The sequence below is a fragment of the Eimeria necatrix genome, genomic scaffold (assembly GCF_000499385.1).
Source record: "Eimeria necatrix Houghton genomic scaffold, Enh_scaff3, whole genome shotgun sequence".
NCBI classification, from domain to species: Eukaryota; Apicomplexa; class Conoidasida; order Eucoccidiorida; family Eimeriidae; genus Eimeria; species Eimeria necatrix.
The window spans coordinates 81,997-105,123 of NW_013655295.1; the positions used below are offsets into that span (position 1 = coordinate 81,997).

Genomic DNA, 23,127 nt, shown 5'->3' on the forward strand with positions numbered 1-23,127 from the left:
GCTCAATGACCTGGCGGCGAGCACCGAAACTCGGCGGCCATAAAGTGCTCAGAATTCTTCGAACCTTCACACAGCCAGTTTAACCGTAGGAATAGCGCAGATCAACTTTGAATATCTGAAACTTGACCTCAATACGCCCACCATTGCCACTGTTGAGCGGCGGCTGAATTCGGGTGTCTGCGAAGCCCGACTTGAGGGTGGAAGTATTCTGAACCGCTCACGACAGTTCGAAACTTATATTCTCTTTTCAGTTTGCAATCTTCGTAAACCAGCAACTGCTAGCCATGGAGAGTAACTTGCCCTCAGATGGCGCTCTCGCTCCATCTGCTGAATCCATAGTTTCGCGCATTGAGTCGTTGGTATTGTTTTTCTTGCACAGAATTTCGGAGGATCCAGCGAATGACTCCGAAACAAAGGTTTCTCAAGATGAAACTCTGTTTCCTGAGTCTTTTGCTGCGGACAATGAGTCGAATACGGCCACTGACAGTCCCGAATTCTTGTTCCCGCCTCTTTCGGACAGATCCATTCAGCGTTCTGCCAGCCTGCTGGCCATCATGCGAACTATCCTGTCCCTTCACGCAGAAAAGCGTTACTCGACCTTGCGGCATGTGTATTACTCCAACGTTACCATAGCGCCTTCCCAGCGGGTCATCGACAGAGGCGTAGCGGCCCTCACCCAGTTCTTGAAAACACCCCGCGAGGAGCTCCGCATCACCAGCACATCAAAATGCATCATAAAGGGCCCAATTATAATACAAGAAAGGACGTGTACGGTCTGATTTGTTCTGCTGTTCCCCTCACAGCTGCATCGTAGCGCTCCCAGGCACAGGGCTGGTACAAAGCGACTGTGGGAATCCGCTAGAGGTGATTCAATTCATATTTTAATCACAAGAGGCAAGAATAAAGTAAGACATTCGCGAAGAGCAGAGGCCACCTCGTGTCCTCCCTCGGGCTGGATAAGGTGCTGCACGCAAGCGAGGACATCCGTTTTGTCTTGGTGAGAAAATGCAAAAAGACAACTGGCGCTTTTCGCTAGCTTTTCTTTTGTGCGGCTCAGGTTGTGGAGAAAGAAACAATCTTCTACTCCCTTATCGATTCGCAGTTTATGGAGCGGTTAGTCGTAGCCGAGGCTTATCTGCCCCTGCTACTTAGAGTCTGCACCTTTTCTTTTTTTCAGGCACGGCCCTTGCGTCCTTCTTACAGGCAAAGGATTCCCAGGTGATGGCTGCGCATGCTGCTGCTGCTGCTGCTGCTGCTGCTGTTGTTAGTGTGCAAATGCAGTTGCTGCTGCCGTCGCTGCAGCTGCACCTGTGGTGGCTGCTATCAACTTCGCTGCTGCTTCTTCGGGCTAAGTTAGAGTTGCACATGCCCGGAAGTTCATACCCGGGTGTTGTCTTCTGGGCGACGATTGCTGCTGTGTTTGCTGCAGCTGCTTCGTTGAGCCTGTGTTCAGCAGTTGTTGAAGTGGTGTTAATGGTTTGTGCTTTTTAAATTCAGATATCAGCGCGCGGAGCGTCTTGTGGCACATTCGTCAGCGTTTTGGAAGCCAGCTGCCGATATTTCTGCTGACCGACTTCGACCCTCACGGCCTTCTCGTTGCAATGACTTACGCGTTTCCGCCTCGGAAAGCTACAAGATACTGTCAGTATAATGCAGCAAATATGATTCTTTCCACTGATCTTGGGTTTCGACTGACTGCTTTCTCATTTCATTGCACAGACTTCCAAGATTACTCAGTGCCCAGCGCTGTGCTGCTGGCGCTGCCTTCAGCAGATGAGGCCGGCGCGTTCTTCGGAGTGCCGCTGTCTGATATGTCCACCATGTCGGACTCAAAGCGCAATTTGCTTCCAGGGTAAGATCAAATTGCCATCTATAAGTGCTACGCAAATTCCTGAATGGGTCGATGCATTGTTGACGCGCTCTGAAGGATTTCCGACCGGGTGCAAACCGCAGAAGAACTGTGGCCAGATCTGCACCCCAACTGGAGGTTCGCGCATTTGCTCAACTTAATCTCTGCAAGTTATCTTGAAGTTTGGCCGCTGCACTCCTCAGGCGTCAACTCATGAAGCTACAGCGAACCAAGGCCACATACACGTGAGCACTGTTGGCTGCCATTTTACTATCCTGCCATTCAAAGCCGGAATTCCTTCACTCATTACGAGCTTTTTAGGTTGGACGTTTTTGAAGACTTGCCGCGCTTTATTATTGGAGCGATAGACGGAGAGCTCAGCGCTGATGACAGCGAAAAAAGCTGCGCTGACTGCAGCCAGGCGTGAAACTCACGGATACACATAGGCTAAATACTCAAGCAAACACGCCAAAGCGTGCAACAATCCAAACCGCATGAACTGCTTGAGTGTCGCATTTTATAGTTGGAACGGCAAGCTGAAACCCCTATTGCCTTTTACCCCGATCCAACGGCTGTGTCCTGACAAATGAAATGGCGCACGCGCCTTGATACAAATAAACGTCTGCAAAGAGTATGCCTTGATCAAATAAACGGTGGCAGCTAAAAATGAAACCTTCGGTCAACTAGGATTTGGTGCGGCCGCGCTGCTGCTCGTTGTTTGCATAGCCACGAGATTTGGGTATTGGTTGAGAGCAAAATTCATCAGCTGCTTGAAAACAGCTGAGTCCTGCAGATGGGGTGGAGCGGCCTCGCGGTGGCCATCGGCGCCCACAAGACAGCCGTAGAGTACGACATTTTCTTCGTCAATTATTTTCTCGAGCTCCGCCAGCTCCTGAAGTCACAGTGTGACAAAATTAAACATGAGGAGGCATCTAAGTCAGTGGGAGTCGCGTTGGAGGCACTGAAGTCTATTCATTAGGGCTTGTTCCCCGCGCTTTCGGGGGAACATAGTAATTTGAATCACGTGTGAGATTCCTTGCCTCCAAACGAAATGTTTTGATGCTTCTCTCCGTGAATGCGCTGAGGATGAGGTCCAACTCAACCCACCCGCGCTGCACCAGCATCGTCCACACACTCGAATACGCATGCATGTGCAAGCAAGTAAAGGTCGTGCATAAACATACACACTAAGTATACATGTGTAGGCAACAGTTGAATATATGTGTGTACGTACAGAGGTGCTAGTGGATAACAGGACAGTGTGAAATTGACGACACTGTGAGACCCATCCACATGATTCCGTATGCCTCTCACATCATTGGTTTCAGCTCAGCCTTTGCCTTTACTTAGCAGTTACTCCTAGCTATTCGATCTGGTTTGCACCTGCATGGTCTGCTAAGGCTTTCAACTGCGGATTGTTACCTGTTTGCTGCGATAAAGAATGCGTTTCTGCTGTGGAGTGAGCCCCTGAAGCTCCTGACTCCCCGCTTGCTTCTGGCTGCTGTGAATCCACCGCACCCTTGAGGAGCCTCCGAAACAATGACATGCAAAACTAGCAGCCCGTGTTAGCACAAAGGCTGCTGCTGGGAAATGCCTCCGGGGCCTCAGGCACTGTAGCGCCCGTGGAACCGCCAGTAGCATTTTTGTCGGGAACTTGCGGGAATAATTAGTGGCTGCAGGTAGTGTGGGGGCAGTGGGTAGAGTTCAGCCTTTTCTTTCAGCTGAAGGGAGCCGGCAGCAACAACGATGGAGAATCCCCCTTCCGCCGCGGTGCATGCTGCTGTGCCGTCCTTCTCCTACAGCTGGAGATCTGAAGCCATGATCAACAAGTCTAAATTACCACAGCAAGACAAGCAGAGAACCCGGCGTTTGCCAGCTGCCAGAGCTACGGCTGGCTTCAATAAGCACAGCCGACGGGCCGGCTGGTTGAATTGCTGTTGCGTGAACGGCTTCTACCGATACGCAGACAAGAAGCTAATTCACTGTGTACTCCTTTAGAAAGTACGGGCATGTACTCAGTAATTCAGGACAAAATTTGGATCAGAAACCTGGCCAGTTGAGGACGGCCACCTCACGGGGCTTCTTGATCAGGCCTGGCGCGCCTAGTGCCGATGGAGCTCTTTTTGATAGTTATCTATTCACACTAGAATTTGTATAATGATTCACTTTGTGTGGTTCTATCAGCGACGCGAAACACGTGGGCGCGCAGGCGGAGCAGCACTGGTCACTGTTCGCTGCTTTATTCCGCCGTCGGCTGTGGGGCCGCGCTGACCTGAGGTTTCGGAAAACAAATGCCAACAATATGTCGAGACTTTGCAATCTATTCCATATTTGTTTGATGAGTTTTGGTTGGGGCTTTACTGGCAAGTAAAAGCAGCTCATATACAGTTGATCAGCTCCGCGCACACGTGGTGGTCGTCGTGTCGGCGCGCCAACTGGAGGGAGACTCACGTGGCTTTCTGTCCGCTGTTTTTCTTTCAAGTTAACGTTCATCCTCGATTCGAAGTCCATTGCTAAGACAAAACTGTCGAAATGGGGGCCATCCAACCCCCTAATCCGTATATTTTGCTGCGCGCCGCGGGCGCCATAGCTCGGACAAACGGTTGTGGCTCTGGCGCAGCTGCAGATCTTGCCAGTGAATTCCCCGTCGTCAAAATGCCGAGGATAATATATGGGACTGCTTGGAAAAAAGAGAGCACGGCGGAGCTGTGTCATATGGCGCTTCGTGAGGGTTTCAGGGGCTTCGATACAGCTTGCCAACCAAAGCACTACAACCAGCGAGGTTTAGGAGAGGCTCTATCAGAGGCGTTTTCACAAATGAATATCAAAAGAGATGAACTGTACATACAGACCAAGTTTACACCAGTTGGCGGGCAAGACCCGAACAGTATTCCCTATGACCCCCAGCTGCCGATTCGTGAACAAGTCAAGAAGAGCATACAGGTAAGCAGCTCTTTGGTCCTTGCTTAGCATGAGACACCCGTATATTTTACTCCTCTTTTTAAATTGACTTCAACTGTTCGTAACCTTTTAGATCCCTGGACAGGCGCGATGCCTACACGTTAGTCCGCTTATTACTTTCGCTGCACATTTTAGGTCTCACTAAAGGAGCTAGGCTTGGACTACATTGACGCGGTGCTACTGCACTCTCCCCTGGACACCATGGAGGAGACTTTGGAGGCCTGGAGAGGTCTCGAGGCAGCCGTGGACTCCGGCTACGTGCGAGTCTTGGGGATCAGTAACTGCTACTCGCTGAGCGACTTACAACAGCTGCACAGCGCAGCCAAAGTTAAACCTGCAATTGTACAGAACAGGTTCTACGCAGCCACAGGCTACGACGCAGAGCTCAGGGCCTGGTGTCGCGGCAACCAAGTGGTATACCAAGGCTTCTGGACCCTTACGGCCAATCCCCACATCCTGCGGAACCCTGTCATCACCAGGATAGCCAGCAGGCTCAGATGCTCTCCAGAACAGGTCAGTGAGAAACTCGTGTCGAAGCCAGCATTAAATAGAGCTTGGCGGGGCTGGTAGAATTGGAAAAAACCAGGGAACTAGGGGGCGTGCTTGATTGCCGGATCGCCGGCAGCGGGCGAAGGGGGCAACAAAGCGACACCCCAATACTCTGACAACTACAACACGTAGCTGTAGTGTTGTGCGCACAGACAGAGCTAGGTAGCAACAGCTGTAGTTGCTGTTGCGTGTAGACAACGTGGTGCCGCAGTTTTGTGGTGGTGCTCCAGCTGCAGCAAATACGCGTGGCCATGCTGCGCGGTATGTACACCCAGAGAATTGTTGTAGTGGATGACGTGACGTCCGTCCCCGCAGTGGAAGTGCGGTATGCACATGCACGTGGCTGCTCATATGGCGGTAGGGTTCAGCGGCTGCTGGCCCTGATCCGCTTCATTATTTGGGCGCCTCAGAGAAAAGACACAGGGTTAGGATTGGAGTAATCGAGGTGACGGCTTGGGATGTTTGCTGTGGTGTGCAGCTGTGGTTCCGCTATTTAATACACCGTGATATTGTGCCTCTGGCTGGCCCCAAAGATGTGAACCATATGGAGGACGACATGGAGTGTGTCAAGATGCCTCTGCTTCAGTCCTTGTGCGACCGGCTGGATGCAGTGTTGCCATGCAGCGAATAACCCAAAGACGGAGCTTCGAGTGAGCTTATGCTTCACTGCCCGTCGCTTCGTTCGAACACGCCAACCAGACTGCTCAGCGTTGATCCCCCCACCTGAGCAGTGCAGCATACAGTGTTTCCTGTCGGAAGAATTGCGGTTTTCAGATGTCTTTCCACACCGTGCGCCAGGTGCAACAACGCATTCGCATATGCATGATGTGAGCACAAACCTGAGGAGGCGCCGGGCGCAAGAGGACACCCAGGAAATAGTGGCTCTGAATTAGCCACCACTCCTCCAGCTCATCAAATATTTCTAGTGCCTGAAGAAATAAGGACAGAAGTTCGTGCAGTCGCTGAGAGTTGAAAAGGTGACTTCTCAGCATCAGACTCTTTTAAGCTTTATGCGAAGGCATCCGCACAGTATCACCTTGGCTGCACAATTTTGCGTAACTGAATGAAACAGTGTATGCGTATATGTTCGTTGTGAAAGTGTTTGTATCAAGTTTGTATCAACTTGTGTAAAACAAGCGCATCGAACGTTTACCTGCACGCGGTTTCTTTCGGACTCGGGGAGAAATTTTTCGTAAACTCTCCGCATGTCCGCAAGGCTGCACTCGGGCCAGCCTTGTTCAGCAAACCTAAAAAGTGGGAAGCATGCAACAAATGAACCACTTCATTTACGCATTTAGTTCTACGCGGAGGCGCATCGCTTTTGGGTGTTGCACTGTCTGTTTAACAGATTGAGTACATGACTCGCACAATTCATTTTACAGTGCAGCTGACGAGCATATTTAGGACGTCAAGTACGCGCGCATGTGCAAGGAACTAGTGTGCATGCATGTGCATCCACGTTCTGACCCCCACGCCCCTATACAACATCGGAATAGACTCCTCTCGCTTGCTTACTGTGTTCTCGAACACCTCTAGCTACGTAAAACTGTGCATGAACGAATAATGCTGCAGCACTGAGGTACACTGCCTTTTACGTTCGAGCGCGGTCAGAACGAACCAGCAGTTCAGCTACCCTGCCGACTTGCCAACAACTCCCTCTCCCCCGGAAAACATGGGCACTATCACCGGTCATAACAGGGATAGGTAACTGCGTTGTTTTCCTCATAAAGTGAGGAAGAGAAAGCTGACTGCTGTGCCATTTACCGTTCCCGCTGTGAATTCAGCGTAGGGTACTTCCTTATAGTCAGCAGCGGGCAGTTGCGCATCTGTAAGCACCGAATCAGATCCTTTGTCTGGTGTTAAACCTTAAAATCACAAATAAATTACGTAAACCAAGTTATAAGGCAGTATAGTTGGAGTAAGCGATCAATAGGCTAAGGCAGCACACTTAGAGGGACTCAAGACATTTGAAGTGTCCCCTCACTTGCAGGTTGCGGACCATCACGCGGCCGAAAGGGTCGTCTGGATTAAACTGCTCGTATATGACGAGGGCACTTGGGGCTAGCGGCACGGCTGCAGATGCCCAGCGCAGCACCTGAACGTAAAATTAGCAAGATGACAGGATTCGAAGCCCTAAGCCCTAGGACCTGGACATGAACACGACTTTGCTCAGTGCTGTCGAAGGCACCGTAGTCACGGAGGACAAACCGACACAGAAAGAATCTAGCAAATAGTAGTTACTGGTGAGCCTGGCTGCGTGGATGCACCGTTATTACTGTTTTGACTAGCACTGTGATAGTTTGTTTTCTTTTAGCAATGAGTCGCTCACTGTTTACCTGTATAAGAAATACAACTGCATGCTGGGCGAGCTCACCGCATCTGCCTCTTCAATACGAAGGTAAATAAGGACGCATTCGCACAGAAAGAGGGTTGGCAGACTGCAGACAAAAACGGCGCACACACAAGGGATAGGATCCAACAAGGTAGGCCTTGATGTCCGTGCACTACTGTTGACAGCGATCAGGAAAAGAAACTGCAGCTATGGTCAGCTAAACAGATACCCACTCTTCCCTTAAGCCCGCATTCTTCATTGCCGCTTTCAGAGCATTCACATCTCGCATGTCCACCGCAACCTGCAGAGGCAACAGCAACAGAACGGAAACACGCATATCGCATCTGCTGTTATGTCAACTTTCAAAAGCGGCAACCAAGTATACGCAGCAAAAAGATGGTGAGTAGGAGGTAGAGCAATGACTAAACTGTTCTAAGAAAACGCACCAAGCGATAGTTTTTCGTGCGCAGTACACAAGAGTCGCCAATAGCTGCTGAGATAGCACAACAAAGCATGAATATTGGAAAAGGTTTCGGCAGAATGTCATGGGGCCATGGGCCCTGCTGCCCAACCGTAACAGCACACCCTAAGCCTCAACAACTTAAGCACAAATATTAAAGCGTCGACGCGACGGGAAGTCTGACACACTTGACTGACAGGACGCGCCAACGCAGTCGCGCAGCTCCGGAACCCTAAGGTCAAACACAAACAGTGAAAACTGATGCTTTGAAGGCAATCAAACGTACATGCATTATGTCTACAGATGTAACTGTATCTATACCCGCAAAGGTAAAAATATTTAGGTGTAACCTATATGCAGTCGAGGGCACACAACAAAAACTAAATCTGGGTAAAAGGTTAAGAATAGGGGAACAAACCGCCGGATAACCGCCGCTTTTTCCCGACAAACATCTGGAAAGTCAATGTCAAACGCAACTGCGCTGCCTTGGCGCTGCAATCAGCATTTGCAAAGCGCAATCGAGCACAGCATATAAACAGGTTGCACTCACCCGAACTTGTGCGGGAGCACGTGCACCCATGCAAGGGCGAAGGGGACAAACGTACGCAAGCATATAATGCACATACTGGAATCGTCGAACACTAAGGAACGACAGAAGCACAAAATAAGTATTCAGAGGCCACGTAGACGGCACATGACAGATAAATGCACAAGCCGTTCACTCTTGGTGTGCATCTACCCATGCATGGGCAAGTGCATGCATGCACGACAGTTGCGTGCATCCATGACGCCAATGAGATGAATGCAAGGTGCAGCTGCAGCAATCCACCTATATAAACCACTCGATAAAGAAGCAAACTATTGGACAAGGAAGTACCTACCGCCAGAAAGAAAGCAGTAGTATCTGCCCCAGCTCCTATGTTGACAACTTGAGCAATAGGGTTGCCTCCCTCTCCATTCATGCTATCCCTTGCCTGACCCACGCACGCTGCATTCTCTTGTGCTTGGAAGGTACACTGCGCCGCCCCCACTGGGGGAACCACAGCAGTAGCTGCCGACTGGCCTGAAGCATCCCGGTTACTGCAAGAGATTTCGGCTTCGGCCTCCCCAGCTGGCTGCCGTGACTGCCGCTTGGTGGCTAGGCTTTGAGCGTCCTCTAAAAATGATTTAATGAGACGGCGAATGGCCTCGACTCGTGAATAATAGCCTTTGAGCGAGAAAGACATGATGAGCACATAGACAAAAATTTGAAAAGAGAGAAGTAAACAGATATACAGCTATGCACGATGAGACAGCAAACCGCAGAAATATGCTTGCGGAAAGAGATCACATTATCTCCCGATATAAGTATCTCTGCGGGTCTATCTGCTTGGATCTCTATGCATCTTTGTCCTTTCATTTCTACGTTAATGTGTGACTGTTTGCCAACTTTCCTATCCGTCTACGACTGAAACGTTTTTTCCTGTCCACTTTATCCATTTGCAACTTCATATTATTTCTCCTTATCTACATCTGAAGCTCTCGATCCACTTCCCCCCTTGGCCACATTTTTCGAACCCTGGCGAGCAACGCTTGCCTATACTAATTCTGCGTGGCTCCCACGCCTAAAAACCTACACCTGAGTTCGCCAGTCCAATCGCTAAGTTGAGCACATGAATGTGGCACTAGAAATGGAAGGCAAACCAGGGAGCGGCCCTCAAATAAGCCAAAAATCCCTCTCTACTGCTTGAAAAGAACGGAGAGAACGCTTACAAAGCAGGATCCTCCTATATGCAGCTCGGAGGGAATAGTAACAGCCAGCTGAACTAAGATACTCCCCCTACTCACCTACTTGTGTATATTTTGTACTGCTTCTCACCTCTATTTATGAGTGGCTGCATGCGTATTGGCTGGGTGACGAAGTGGCTCAAAAATTCGTCGGGGAAATAGCCTAGGAGGGCAGCTGACAGTTTGCTAGTCGCGGCATCACCACTGGTCTGCTTAACGCCAGCGCAGTCGCCACCCCAGCCGCTAGCGCCCCACCCCTCCACAGTTTCTCTGTCCTCCCCTAGTGGTCCTAGCGGCCGCGGGGAGTGGCAGAAAGTGCCTGATTGGGCCGACGCTCTGTCGCCAATGCTGGCTGTAGCAGCGGCTGCTCTTGGTGACATACAGACTCCTGGAGAGCCAAATCCAGGCGAGTGGGTACCCCGCCATGATGAGTTCAGCGTCCCTAAGGAGGCGCCGCCGCATCTGCCGACCCCAAATGCTGCGGGCTCCTCAAATGCATGCATACCAGGGAATATCGGGGGTTCAGTGCTACCTGCATGCACCGCATCGGCGGCCCTCTGCACGGCACAGCCCAGAGGAAAGCCTGGTCTCCGCGGAAACGTATCGGTGGGCAGTGGGGTAGGTTGGCGCGGCCGTGGAGTCCCCCACAGACAAGCCAACGATGAATGCTGCTGATGCTGCAATGCGTCCACTTGCGAAGAGGTGACTGCAGCAGCTGATACTGCATTAGCGCCATGCAGAGGAGCTGTAGAGGGGCTCCCAAAAAGAGCAGCAGAGCCTAGAGGCGGTTGAGCCGCTTTTGGAGCGGTGGGACAGCAGTGTGGCCATCCCTCCTGCCCTGGCCTCATAATCGAAAATACACACTGACAGAAATCCAAGAGAAAAGGGAAATAGAGGATATGATCAGTATAAAAGAAAAGCAGTGGTCTGCAGTTGTTGCACAAGATCTTCCGGAGGAACAGATCTCAATGTGCTTGCAGCTCACTATTCAACGAATGGTAAGAAAGGTCATAATTTCAGCGATACTCTCCCCGTAGAAAAGACTGATCCCCTAGGATAGCTAAAACCGTGAAGCTCGACTAATGGAACATCTCAGAAAGCTATATGTCGAGCAAATACGGACGGAGACACGATGGTAGGCAGAGCTGCATGCATGAAGGTCGGGGCCTTGGTCAGAGCGGTGTCCCTGTTAAGGCTATAGAAAAGTATCTGCTTTGTGTTGCACATAGTAAGGTATTTTGTAATTAGAGCTGACTGAGAGGCAAAGACAAGAACATGATGTGCGCTTCACCCTGAGCAGTAAGGCGTGCCATCAGCTGTCTGGCAGGAGTGAATTCGTACCTGAATTCAGGAATTACTCTTTTCTCTCTAGACTGAACCACGGATTTAGTACGAGGCCAATTTGTATTCACAAAAGCGAGAGTGAAGTCGGGCAATGCTGTTTTTTTCGCTCTCCTTCCGGGCGTGCACTGCGCAGATTTTTATCACCTCCATCGATACTTGTGTACACTTCTACGGAGCCTCTACAGCAACTTATTTCAATATTATACAACTCATTAAGAATCTTAGATCTGTTTGTGCAGGCGAGACTGTCGCTACAGTAGGACGGCGGCACTCGTAGAGCCTTTAAATAAAGGGACCTTCTGTGACTTCGGACGTTCCACTAAAGGGAAATGCCCCAAACCGCTACTCTCTGGGCGATACTAGTGTGGCGATGGAAACTGCATGTTGCCTTTTTCACTGCGTAATTGCAGTTCTTCACGGGACGCCACCTCAACATTTGGTGTTGCTACAAATTAAACCTTAAAATTCTTTCAGCGCAAAGTTAATACATAAGGACGCCCTGCAGGCGGTATTGACTGCAGGGCACCTATATAAAATACAAAATTCTGCTGCTGAGGATAAGAGGACCCACACAGGAGAGTGTGAGCACCTCGAGTTACGATGTACAAATACTAACTACAGCAGCACAAGTGCAGCGGTCATACGATTTGGTTGCGCTGCTACGAAAACAGCTGCGGCGATACCCGAGAAGCGCCTCCGCTGCGGCCTAAATACATACCTCGGGCTCTGATGAGACAGACACCCAAAACATTTCACAAATTCACTCTAGGGACTGCTGCTGCCTCTATCTGCCCAGGAAGCCACTTGTTTAGTCAGGGCGTGCGACGGATAGGGCACCCAGTTAAAGCCCGGAAAACTAACAATAATAAAACACCTGAACAGCTTCTCGATTCGAAGAGTGGTGAGCTTATGTGCAGCCGCTGTGCGCTATTTGCAGTTTCATTTCGCGTGTACACAGTGCGGAGCTTCGTAGTGCAGTCAGCTGACCTAGACCATACAGCAAGACTTGCACGTGTGATGAGCGCCAAGCCCAAGCAGGAGACATTAAGCACCCGTTGAGGCCACTGCCACTGTGCGTTTAGACCTAAAATCGTAGAGTTACCTCGCACAATACTAATTGCACAAGCAAATACTCGGACACCAAAAAAACTCCCCTTCGAGCCTCGGCAGAAGTGCTTCAGGAGATGCCAGCCAGAGAAACTGCTTGCATGCGCACGAGATCCGTTCCTCCCAACTAGGTAGCTAGCCTGTTAGTTTTGTACCCGGTGTTTCGCGTCTTTGACGGGTTTAGTTCGGGTCCAATTTGGCACCGCGAAGGGCAGGGCGTAGGGAGGCCAGAGACGGCGACGCGTGCATCATCTGAAAGTATAAACAGCAAATATGAGTGCATACAGAACTGCGCAAATATGCAAGATGCCTGTTTGTGTAGATTGCATGCTCGCACATACAATCGTAAGCAACCTATCTTTGGGTGGCAGCTACACATTTGAGACCCCCCGAGCGTTGCATCTTTCAATCGTATCTACATACTGTACGGCAAAACCGTAGTCAATACAAGATCTATCAAATCAGAGGCGTATGCGACGGACAGTAAACTTATTTGCAACAAATGTACGTTGTGTGCCTGTATCGCGCCATTAAGAGGGAGATGATGTACGTGCATGAGTAAAATCTATTCACTTTAGCCCATTGTGCTGACCTCAAGAACGTCGGAGTCTGTGCGAGCCAACGTGAAGACCGCCAAAATAAGCTCGGGGGCCTCCAGCTCCACGTGATGCGCAATCACTTGGTCGGCATGCTGCACCAGCAGAAGCATCATCATCTGCTGCTGCTGCTGCTGCTGCAGAGATGCGCTCAGCCCCACCTCTTGCAACAGCAGCTCAACTTCGTCAGAAGTCAGTTGGCTGCTGAAAGAGAGCCACCGCTGTCGGAGACTGGGAAAGATAAGGACAAGCCACAAGAACACCACACAGCCAAAAGCATAAACAGCTGCAGCTGTACGTACAGTACATGCCAGTGTCAATCTTTTGAGAGTAGACAAACGCTATCTGTCATGCACTTATGTCCTGACTTACAGGTCGACAATACGCATAAGGTTCAGGGCCGGAGGGCCGGCGACGGTTGTTTCTACTTCAGAAATATATTTCCGCGCCTTCTCCAGCAGCCATGACTGTCCAGTACAGCTAACGCCTTGCAGATGCCCAGACAGCTGAGTTCCCCACGCACCTTCTGTGTTGCCATGTTGCTGCTGTTGTTGCGGCACGTGAGCTAGCGCTAGCGCCACCTGCAGGAAGCAGAGGCGCTCTGTGCTGGACCAGAAGAAAGGGTGGGCAGCGCATTGTTGGCTGTGTGGCGCATCGGCGGAGTTGCATTGCCAAAGGGTCCTAAGGAGGTCGTCAACGAGAGGGGAGTTGCCAAGCCGATGGTTAGCTGCGATGCCTTTAGTCAGCAGCAGAGACACCAGCTCCCCCAAAACAGCCCCTAAGAGGCTTTCTCTGGGTTTGCTGCCACCGCCAACGCTGTTGCTGCTGTCTGTCGGCTGCAACGCAGCCCGCAGGATTCGTGGTGAGGCCAAGTCAATGCAGACGGATATCTCACCCTCTCTTCCCACCGACACAATGACCTCTTTGGGCAACACCGAAAAGAAAAAATTACACCGCGGCTCCATATATCCGTGAGCAACAGAGTGCAGATGCTGCAAAAGTCCGTATGCCTCAACTACCGCGTCGCAGACCTTCCGAACCAGTCGACGCAAGCTCTCAGATGGAAGCGACGACTGCAGCTGATCCTGCTGCTCCTCGGCGTTATTGATGGACCGCGAAAGAGGCCAAAGCATGCAGCATGGGCATGGCCAGCAACCCCCAGCACGCAGTGCTTCTCGGCAGCTGCCGTGGTGCTGATGAGGGCAAAGCGTTGTAGCTCCCGTGCCTGCTGTTGCTGCTGTTAGCTGACATAGATCTTCTACTTCTTCCCCGCATACACAGCATATTGTCGCCTTCTCATGTTGCTGATCGCATCCGTCCGTTACTGCTTCGCTAAGTGCGGAGTTCAGCCCATGTACGTTTCCCTGGACGAGTTCCTGCAGACTGCTGACCCACAGAGCCTCTGCTGCCTGTGCTATCGCAGGGGGCTCTAGATATACAGCCGCTGCTGCATCAGTTGCCCCCGCAGGTGCATCAGCCAGTTCAAGTCGAAGTGTATTGACGCATCGCAGGATTCCTCTGAGGCTTCTTGAAGGCGCCTGCGCCTCCGCCAGGAGCCGGAAGCCATAGAGTACATCCTTGTCTTGGGCGCTTACAAAGCGTCGAAACACTGCTGACTGCTCTTGAGACGATCCTAAACGCCAATTTCCCGAGTTTGACCACAACGGCATCTGTTGCTGCGGCTGCTGGTGATAGTCTCCAGTGGTATAGCGGAACACGCCAGAGGCACCCAACAGTTGCTTCCATCTCATTATAGCGCCAGTTTCGGCTTGTATAGGGACAAGTTTCAGTGTGTGTTCTTCCTGTTGTAGCTGTTGCTGTTGGTGTTGCAGCTGTTGGCTATCCCGCAGCGACGCAGTGTCTTCACAGACCACGACTTTGGTCGGCGGTAGCGAAAGGAAACCTGGGGGCCCATTGCACTTGTTTGCAAGCGTCTCTAATACTGCAGTTGTCGTGGTGGAGGTTGCTGTGTCGTGGGCATCTAGTAAAACACATATGGAGGAAACGGTGGAGTCTCCCAGCTCAGCCCGAGCCGCCACTGCTTCTCGCAGTTCACGCAGCAGTAGCGGCAGGCTGACTGATCTCTCGCCGTCGAATGCTGGCTCTAGCGAATCACCCCAGTGTAGATCCTCGTGCATGCACTGGAGGCTATAAGCTGAGCATGTGGGGGAAACGACTGCACGAAATTCATCTGCTGACAGAAGCCGCCGCTCTCCTCCGGTTTTACCCGCACCAAAGGCAGGCCCTACAGGAAGTGGTGCAGCCAAGCGTCCCGAACTTGCTCTCTCATCCTGCTGTTGCTGCTGCTGCTCCTTTCCAGTTTCTGGGCTTCCGTCTTTCAATAGTGCCGACCAGTGTTGAAGACGCGACAGTGGGAGTGATATCACGTGACGCAGCACTTGACCCATAAGGGCACTTGAAGGCGGTCCGACACAAAGATGCAGGAGAAACAGCCGCGCCTTGGCAGCCACAACCTGTTCACTGGCGCAGTAGTTGGCGAGTTGGATGCAAGCTGCACTCAACTCCTCTTCGTTGGAGTGTACGTACAGCAGAAACACACAAGACCCGCATGCTGCTGCTTGCTCCAGGAGCTCCGTTATCTCCTCGATCCCGTTAGGCTGCTGTTGGAAGCTCAATGCGGCACCCGCCGCCCTCCAAAAGGCAAAGCTTCCATCACCGTTGGTGCCCCAAGACACAAGAGAGTAGCCAGAGAGTCCACTGCTATTCTGCAGCTGCGCTTTCAGGCTGTCAGATCCTGTTGACCCGTGCAGTAGCAGCAGTTTCGGGCAGGCCCGCGCGTTGACCAGGCGCAGCGCCAGCCGCTGCTGGTGAGAGTGGTTGGCAGCTACAAGGTAGACCGACGCCAGGTGGGTCCCCAGCAGCCGTGCAGAAACACTGCCTGAGATGAGGCTGCAGGCAGCTGCAGACAGCCCCGCACCGATGGGAAAGGACAAAGGGGGTGTTGTGATTCCTCCTCCTTGTGGGTCGAGTCTGTCTAGGGCGGAGGCAGAGTCGAAGGCTACCAGTTTCTGTAGGCTCATGGAGCAAAAAAAGCTTTCTTCACCGGAGTTTCCCAACCCGTGTTCCTGTTCGTACAGCAGCTCTTCTGTCTGCTCAGCGACAAGTGCAGGAGAGGCCATTTGCTGCTGCCGCTGCACGCCGTAGCTACTGCTGCTGCTGCTGCTCCTGCTAAACTCATCTTCGGTTGTTGGCTGGCAATACCAGTGCAGAGTTGGAGGTGGGATCGGTGGCAGCCGAGAGGCCGATTCTGACAGCTCCTCTTCGCTCGACACAAGGGCAGCCCCCTCTGCGCCGTGGAGGGGAGAGCTTGCGTTCACACTGCAAGCGTGAGACGCTCTGCCAAGCATCTTCAGGAGCACGTCAGCCGCGTCATTGCTGCTGCGGTCTTTTGGCGGTCTCAGACAGGAGCCTAATTCAGTGCCCTCACCTATGCAAAGCTCAGGCTTTGTTGTTGCCCACACACCGCTGCTGTCAAACAGTCCAACACTGCAAGCTGCAGGTGCTTCCGTGCTGCTTCCATGCTGCGGCTCCAAGGATGGAATCACTCCAGCGTTGTGCCGCACTTTCAGCAGTTCTGGTGGACTTGGCGCCGACAGTGATTCAGCCTCTCCTGGAGACTCCCGCCAAGGGGAGGGGGCCAGGAGACCACTGGGAATCGCAGCGCCGCCGTACAATCGCTCACCTTGCTGTTGCACGCGAGAGGTGTATGGACATTTTATCGAATCGTGATTAGGAAACAAGAGACTCGATTGCCCTGGTCCTGCGGGGCTCTCCCGCACTGGTCGGCTGGAGGAGGAATCTGCAGGTGACTCTTCTGTGATGTGCTGCGCAATCCACGAATTGTAGGGAGAACGGCCCATGTTGTTGTCTGGCGCAGTCAAGCCGGCTGTAAGATGCTGCAGAGCCCGCTGCTGCTGCTGCTGTTGTACAAGCTGCTGCTGCTGACCGAAGGGCAGGCAGGATGTGCTGCCGCCAGGGCCAATATCGAATTTAAAGTTGTCTGCTAAGTCAGCAGCTTGAAAGCTTTGCTGGTGCACTTCTGGTTGCCACTGAGATGATCCCATATTCAGAGCCGAGAGGTCTGCTGCAATGGATATCGCCTGAGCCTCAGCAAGCTGGTCATGCTGCTGTGTCTGTTGGTGCTGTTGTTGTTGCTTGAAGTCGGAGCCAGGAGAAAACGCCGAAGCGGTGTTCCTGTTAATTGTTTCCTGGAAACTCCCGCAGTTCGACTGCCGCTGCATCACCAGGCGCTGCATTTGCTGCTGCTGCTGCTGCTGCTGTTGCTGCTGCTGCTGTTGCTGCTGCTGCTGCTGTTGCTGACGTTGGTGGTCGTTGTCCAGCCCGTAGCTGGTAGGCGTGTTCACAGCTCCAGTGTTTGCTTGCTGTTCAAGCAGCCGCCGTCTAAGGCCAGACGCAGGCGACTTCAAAGTCGTTGCTGAAGTGCCGTCGCCCTTTCTAGGGCCTCCATTGCGCCGATTGCTGTTCGAGGCATCAGGGGTTGCCATTTCCTTTCTTGCATTTGTCTTGCGGCTGAACCACACGGCCAGAAACACGAAAAATGCACCGCTTTCGACGGTGGAATGTGTATACGTGCATCCGTATGTGCAAGCATGTACAAATGCTTGTAGAGCATATTCCACACGCTAAAATATACGCATTGCAGACAGTAAGAGCTACGGCTGTAGCGAACAGCCGTTGCCGTGCTTTCCTCCAAAGTCGTGCACGAACCCCAAAGGGTGTCTGTACCTCAGCTCAGCCATATAATCTGTACCTGGTGTGTCCAAAGGCTTCAAAGTCGTCGAGATTAAAGAGGGGAGGCCGCAGGAATTGAGGTTGCAAAGCTGCATTTCTTTGGGGCGGCAGTGGCGAGCTGTAGTCAATGGCCATTCTCACGGGCCAGCGGCGCTCGCTAGCTTCGTGGTAGAATGCACAAAGAACGCCTCGAGGGCAACTGTTCCCGTTGCGGTCCTTAGACCTGTAATCCATGCACGGCATTGTCTTGTAATAAGATGGATGGTAGAGTTGTTCCTTGCTTCCATGCGAGTACGGGCAGAGGGTTCTGCGTAAACACAACAGGACTTGAATGATACGAACGCAGTTGTGTTCTGCCTTTTACAGCGCTCAGTGCCGCCCTGCATAAAAGATTAGGAAGACACATGTCTGGCGTGCGTACAAATCAAGAGTCAAGAAAAAATCCTGGGTTCACACGCAGGCAGGAGTCGCGATGGCTGACAGTGTGCCACTTAGCTCAGCAAGATTAAGAAACCCATTTTGACTTACCCGTGAGGGCACCGTCTACTGTAGTCGGCGGAATGGACATCCTTATTCCAGGCGGGGCAGGGCTCGCTACCGTAGCCTGAAGGTACGCAAGCTTGAGCATATAGAATGCATCGATCTAGCCGGTGCCATTTCATAACCACTGCGCATGAGAGCAGCTGATAGCTAACGTACGTATTTGTATCCCATCTTCCACACAGAAGCGCTAACGTTTTGCAGGCGGTCAGCCGTACTTCAACTTACCAACTTGAGGCGACCGTCGGCAGTCCTGATACGTGTGGGCGTAGACGCATGTATACCAGTCGTGTTGTACTCCGTAGGGGCACCATACGGTTTTGAAATGTTGCATGAAGAAGTCACTCTGCAAGAGCACAAAATCACAAGCAAAATCCACGTATCGCCATCAACTTCTTGGTTTCGTGCATCTGCAGGCAGTTGACTCTGCCCAAGGGCTAGTACGTTTACTCCGAATGTGTTAAGTCACATGGCTTGACTAGGTTGTCCGTCGTGTTCTTGTTTTACTTACCGATGGGCACGTTTCCTCCTGCACTGTAAAAAGGGGTGCGCGGACCTCCTCTCGGGTATGCGCAAACGCGCAGAAGTGTCCTCTACCGCATCTTTCAGTCTGCGGGAAAAGGCACAATGCCAGGATACAGCAGCGGAGGTCAAAAGCCTATACCTGCTACTCTTGCTTTCAAACTTTCTATTCGTCTACGCAAGCAAGCAAGCAATCAGCAGCCTATCAGACAAGCAAAAGTCTAAGGAAGTCGTACTCCGTTTCGCGTGGCGTATGATGAGCAGAATCTTTGTTTAAATATACTCGGATGATAGAGGAGCTCGTGTCGGTTGTGGCTTTTGTCGCAACTTCGTACAGAAAAAAAAACACACGTGTGCACATTGAGTCAGATTGAGCCTCAAAGGCTGCACCAAACGCTTTCGCTTGGCAAGATCGTAGTGCACGGCAAATACACAGCGTCCCTTGTTCTCCCCGCCACTTGTTATTAGCTGCGCAGTGCAGACTGCAGACTTACGCATCTCCCTTGGAGCACTGCAGCGATGAGGAGTCTAGGTCGAAGTGCTCTTCGCACTGTTCTGCCCGGTATGTGACAGGAAATCTGCAGCAGCAAGTAACGCACAGCACCTAAGCCGTCTGCAATGAAACGCTGAAATCTTAAGCTCCAAGACCCCAATTTTCAAGCTAACTTTCCTGTTCACTCGGGGACAAATGCAAAGCGAGCTGCTGTGAACAGCGAACAACCAGTGTGGTGACTTGGAGAATTTGAAGGAGGATTCAAGGTTTGCATGTCTCTTTCTGCTTACCTTCTCTTGTCTCTGAAGTTATGGTAAAACGGACAGTATTTCTTGTCATGAGACACAGAGTGTTTATGGCGGCATGGAAAGACCTTGAAAGAAGAAAGGTTCAGTGACCCGTCACTATCGGGCCAGTTGAATGCCAGTCGAGTGCTTTTCCCTCCGGACGGTGTAACCGCAATCTCTTCCACTCCTTTGCCGCTGCCGCTGCTGTTGCTGCCTGCAGGGGATGGGGGCTCATTTCGGCTTATTTTCACGACATGCATTGTATCTGAGGAATCAAGATGCGACGTCAGCTTCGTCTTGAATCCGCTGCTGCTAGGGCTCTTTACCAGCATGTTTACACTGTCATGTACGGGTGAGCTGCTGCCAGTCATCTCACACAGAATGCCGCAGTCCGCGCCGCTGCAGCATCCTGAGTTGCTACCACAGGAGTCTTCGACGCTGTTCACTTCAGTGCTACTGCTGCTATACGCCCTGCCATCTTCCGGTAGAGCCTGTTTAATCTTCTGTTGTGTTTGCCGTCCCTCCTTTGTCGTGCCGCCTCCTGAGTTCTGCCTAGACAGCTGCTGCTGCTGCTGCTGCCTCTGTTGCTTCGTGAGCTGCGTTTTTTTTGGCGTTTGCGGCATGTTACCTGCACATAGTTGTTTTCCCTTTGGTCTATCGGAGTTTTGTCTGCAATTGCTGTCTGACGCCAATCCTGCCTCTTGTGTCTGTTTCCCGTGTAGACGCCTCAAGTGAGCATCCAGCCCATATGCCTCCGGGGCCCTCAGGCGCAGCTCAGCTATCGATGTAGCGCAGTGCCAGGCGTTTTCTGTGCTGGAGGTGATTAGCTCCGACCGGAAGCGCGCAGGATGCAGTAATAGCTCCTCTGCTGTATGACAGAAGATGCAACTCAGACCAGATGCGCAGTTGGCTCCTCCAGTATCAAATGAATAGCAACGCCGATCCCAGTAAAGCAGCCGCCCTGTAGTTTCGTCCACGGGGGGGCGCCCTGAGGAAATATGGCACAAGGATACAAAGAACGCTCTGCGCTACTAAGGGCTACATCCCTATCCATATTATATCTATTGGGCAGTGTAGCTTCGGTCTAAAAGGCATTCAGACTTACGTCTTGGGATGCCATTGCTTATTTCTCCTACGAAGAGTGTCTTGAGCCTCAGTAGTTCTTGGGGGCTCTCAAGTTTTTCATCCAAGACGGGCAGCGAGCAGAGCAGCCTAATTTCCTCCTGCAGCCGTTTCTCTTGCTCGTAATTTTTTTTGTCTGATTTGTTCGAGTTACAGGAGAACGCACTGGCATCTTTTGGGCCCCCCGATTTGTTACTTCTGCCTCTTCCCTCCTTCCCGTGTTTTTCGGCCGAACGTGAGGTTCCCCCTCGGCCCTTGGCTGGCACTGTCTCAGGGAGCTCTGCAGGCACGTTTACCCTGGCTTTACCTTCTTCCTTCAGAGCGCGCGCGGCCACTGTACGGTACGAAGTAAACCCTGAGAGAGGAGCCTCCCTTTCCACTGCTTTGGATGAGGGTTTCGAGGGTCTGCTGCCTGAGCTCAGCGCGGCCAGGCCTGCAGCGTGCAGCGCTTCTCCCGCTGCTCCGCCTTGCATCTCGTCAGATTAAGGTGACTGACGTGTTTTGCGTTTGTGTCTGTCAAGTCGCGAGGCTCGCGAGCTTAGCTGTGTAAATAATCAATTGGTACAATTAAATTCCCTTGGATTCTCCTATCAAACCTCGTGGCGCGGCTTGAGGCGCCGATCTATAAAACCGTTGGAGTGCCTGCGATTTCCTCGCAAGCCCAATCAAACAATACCACTTTTGCCGATCTACGACAAACGCACGATTGGCCCCACGCGAAACAAATCTGCGCAACGAAAGGCACGCTGAAAACAGAAAGCGCAACCCCCTCCAAGGAGACCACTGGGCCTGACTACGCGGCAAACACCTAAAGCCGCCCACTGAGTTCCCTGGCCTTACGGGATGCAAAAAACAAAGTGATAGCCTCCGATATGCGGATGCGATGCGATTTAAGGTCTCTTGAGGCACTCAACCCACAGCTGACGCCGGCAGCAGATGAGAGGAGCGCCGCTCCACGATATTTACGGCCGACCTAGAAAAGCCACTGCAACTGGCTGCGGTTTCCTGCGCTTTTAGGCAAATAAACAGGTTTCTAAAATCCTTTGCGGTATGCGATGACAGCCGTAAGCGCTGCGGGTGGCCGCGTGAGGAGCCGCGACGTTACGCAGCGAGATGGCTGCCTAGCCGTTTCTGTCTGCCCTGGTTTTCTCAGCGATGCTGTGGGTGACCTGTTATGTGGCCCGAAGCCTGTTTAGAGATCCGCGAAGGTCTCGTGTTGAATTTCAGCAAGATATAGGATAGGGTTTGGTTGTTGAAAGCACCTGGTGCCGCAGTGCGGCTCGTGAGACACGGCCAGCCTGTGAGGAGGCGTGACATGACTTCCTACGACCAAAACGTATGAAGACGATTGTACTGAAGCTTTAGAGAACCCGCAGAACCCTTGCCGCAGCCCGTCAGCCTGTTTCTATGGGGCGCGACCCGTACACCTGAACGATCTGACGTTAGTGGTCTTGCCGCGGGTGAAGCTAGCGCGGACACAATGTCTATTGGCAGCTGCTTGGGGCTCACATCCACTCAAATTGGATATATAAGAAGTAGAATGACTCCAGTTTGAAACAAATTTCCGGATCGGCGGCTTCACTTGCCTACTTTGCCTGTCCTCGGCCAGCGCCCGGAGGAGTCCGGCTGTCACCTCGGCGCCGATGGGTCGCTGCTGAAATCCTGCAGGGGCTTTAAAAATTGCCCCGTCTACCTGAATTAAACAGCTAGAAGGCGAATGCATGCACCCACGTGTGTATTCCGAATCGATTGCCGGCACTTCGCGGTGAGCTGTCGGCTGCCGCCGCTATTGCGCAGCCAGTTGCCGCGGTGCAAGACCACGCACTACCCACTTCGAGCTCCAACAGTTCTAAATCAAACAATGAAGGAATGAATTTAAGCTTTCACAAGTAAATTTGTCGGCGCTGTTCCTCAAGCGGCGAAACTGGGCGGACGGCGAGCCGCTCGCAGAAGTCGATTGGCGGGGGGCCGCGGCGCAGGGGGGAGCTGATGTGAAACCGCAGCAACAACAAAACAAGATGAGCACAAAATGTGCTGAAAAAACCTCCCGAGGGATAGACAAAATAAAGCAAATAATTTAGTTCAGCTTTCGGCTACGGTAACTTCAACTGGCCGTGCCGTACGAAGCCTACCACCTGGCAGGCGGCAGCGGTCGCTGCACAGGCACGTCTAGTGCTGCCTGACAATGCAGCAGTGATAGCTACAACCCTACCACTGAATAATGTAAACTTTTTTCTATCAAAGTAATATGTTTGTGATTTGGAAACCAAAAAACATCGTAAGTGTCCGGAATAATGAATTTTAAACTGAGATACAGCAGTGGCGATTATGAACTACGGAGCTGATCGCCCAATGCTCTGCACTGCGCCGTGCCAACCATACCGTATTCTGTGCTACATCGCAGCCATAGAACCAGCTCGTGTGG

The 23,127-nt window shown here is 51.9% G+C and overlaps 5 protein-coding genes across 5 annotated transcripts; 2 read left to right on the forward strand and 3 right to left on the reverse strand.

The window, feature by feature from the left end:
* Positions 1-284: 284 nt before the first annotated feature.
* On the forward strand, positions 285-2,276 carry ENH_00050750 (hypothetical protein, conserved; the record flags this gene model as incomplete). Its single annotated transcript, XM_013585235.1, has 4 exons — positions 285-768; positions 1,498-1,641; positions 1,771-1,852; positions 2,138-2,276. 4 exons carry the CDS (start codon positions 285-287, stop codon positions 2,274-2,276), a joined length of 849 nt encoding a protein of 282 aa, XP_013440689.1.
* Positions 2,277-2,528: 252 nt separating this feature from the next.
* Positions 2,529-3,490, reverse strand: ENH_00050760 (hypothetical protein, conserved; the record flags this gene model as incomplete). Its single annotated transcript, XM_013585236.1, has 3 exons — positions 2,529-2,741; positions 2,857-2,961; positions 3,272-3,490. The coding sequence occupies 3 exons, from the start codon at positions 3,488-3,490 to the stop codon at positions 2,529-2,531; spliced, it is 537 nt and encodes a 178-aa protein (XP_013440690.1).
* Positions 3,491-4,381: 891 nt separating this feature from the next.
* Positions 4,382-5,990, forward strand: ENH_00050770 (aldo/keto reductase family oxidoreductase, putative; the record flags this gene model as incomplete). Its single annotated transcript, XM_013585237.1, has 3 exons — positions 4,382-4,792; positions 4,946-5,323; positions 5,838-5,990. 3 exons carry the CDS (start codon positions 4,382-4,384, stop codon positions 5,988-5,990), a joined length of 942 nt encoding a protein of 313 aa, XP_013440691.1.
* Positions 5,991-6,022: 32 nt separating this feature from the next.
* On the reverse strand, positions 6,023-10,766 carry ENH_00050780 (leucine carboxyl methyltransferase, putative; the record flags this gene model as incomplete). The annotated part of the gene is made up of 12 exons (XM_013585238.1): positions 6,023-6,082; positions 6,199-6,288; positions 6,513-6,606; positions 7,124-7,185; positions 7,344-7,454; positions 7,734-7,797; positions 7,925-7,992; positions 8,138-8,184; positions 8,340-8,383; positions 8,570-8,643; positions 9,033-9,358; positions 10,010-10,766. 12 exons carry the CDS (start codon positions 10,764-10,766, stop codon positions 6,023-6,025), a joined length of 1,797 nt encoding a protein of 598 aa, XP_013440692.1.
* A 1,783-nt stretch (positions 10,767-12,549) lies between these two features.
* On the reverse strand, positions 12,550-21,175 carry ENH_00050790 (zinc finger (CCCH type) protein, putative; the record flags this gene model as incomplete). The annotated part of the gene is made up of 11 exons (XM_013585239.1): positions 12,550-12,621; positions 12,962-13,196; positions 13,338-17,516; positions 17,758-18,045; positions 18,267-18,342; positions 18,507-18,624; positions 18,790-18,888; positions 19,037-19,127; positions 19,295-19,378; positions 19,584-20,568; positions 20,686-21,175. 11 exons carry the CDS (start codon positions 21,173-21,175, stop codon positions 12,550-12,552), a joined length of 6,717 nt encoding a protein of 2,238 aa, XP_013440693.1.
* Positions 21,176-23,127: the final 1,952 nt, after the last annotated feature.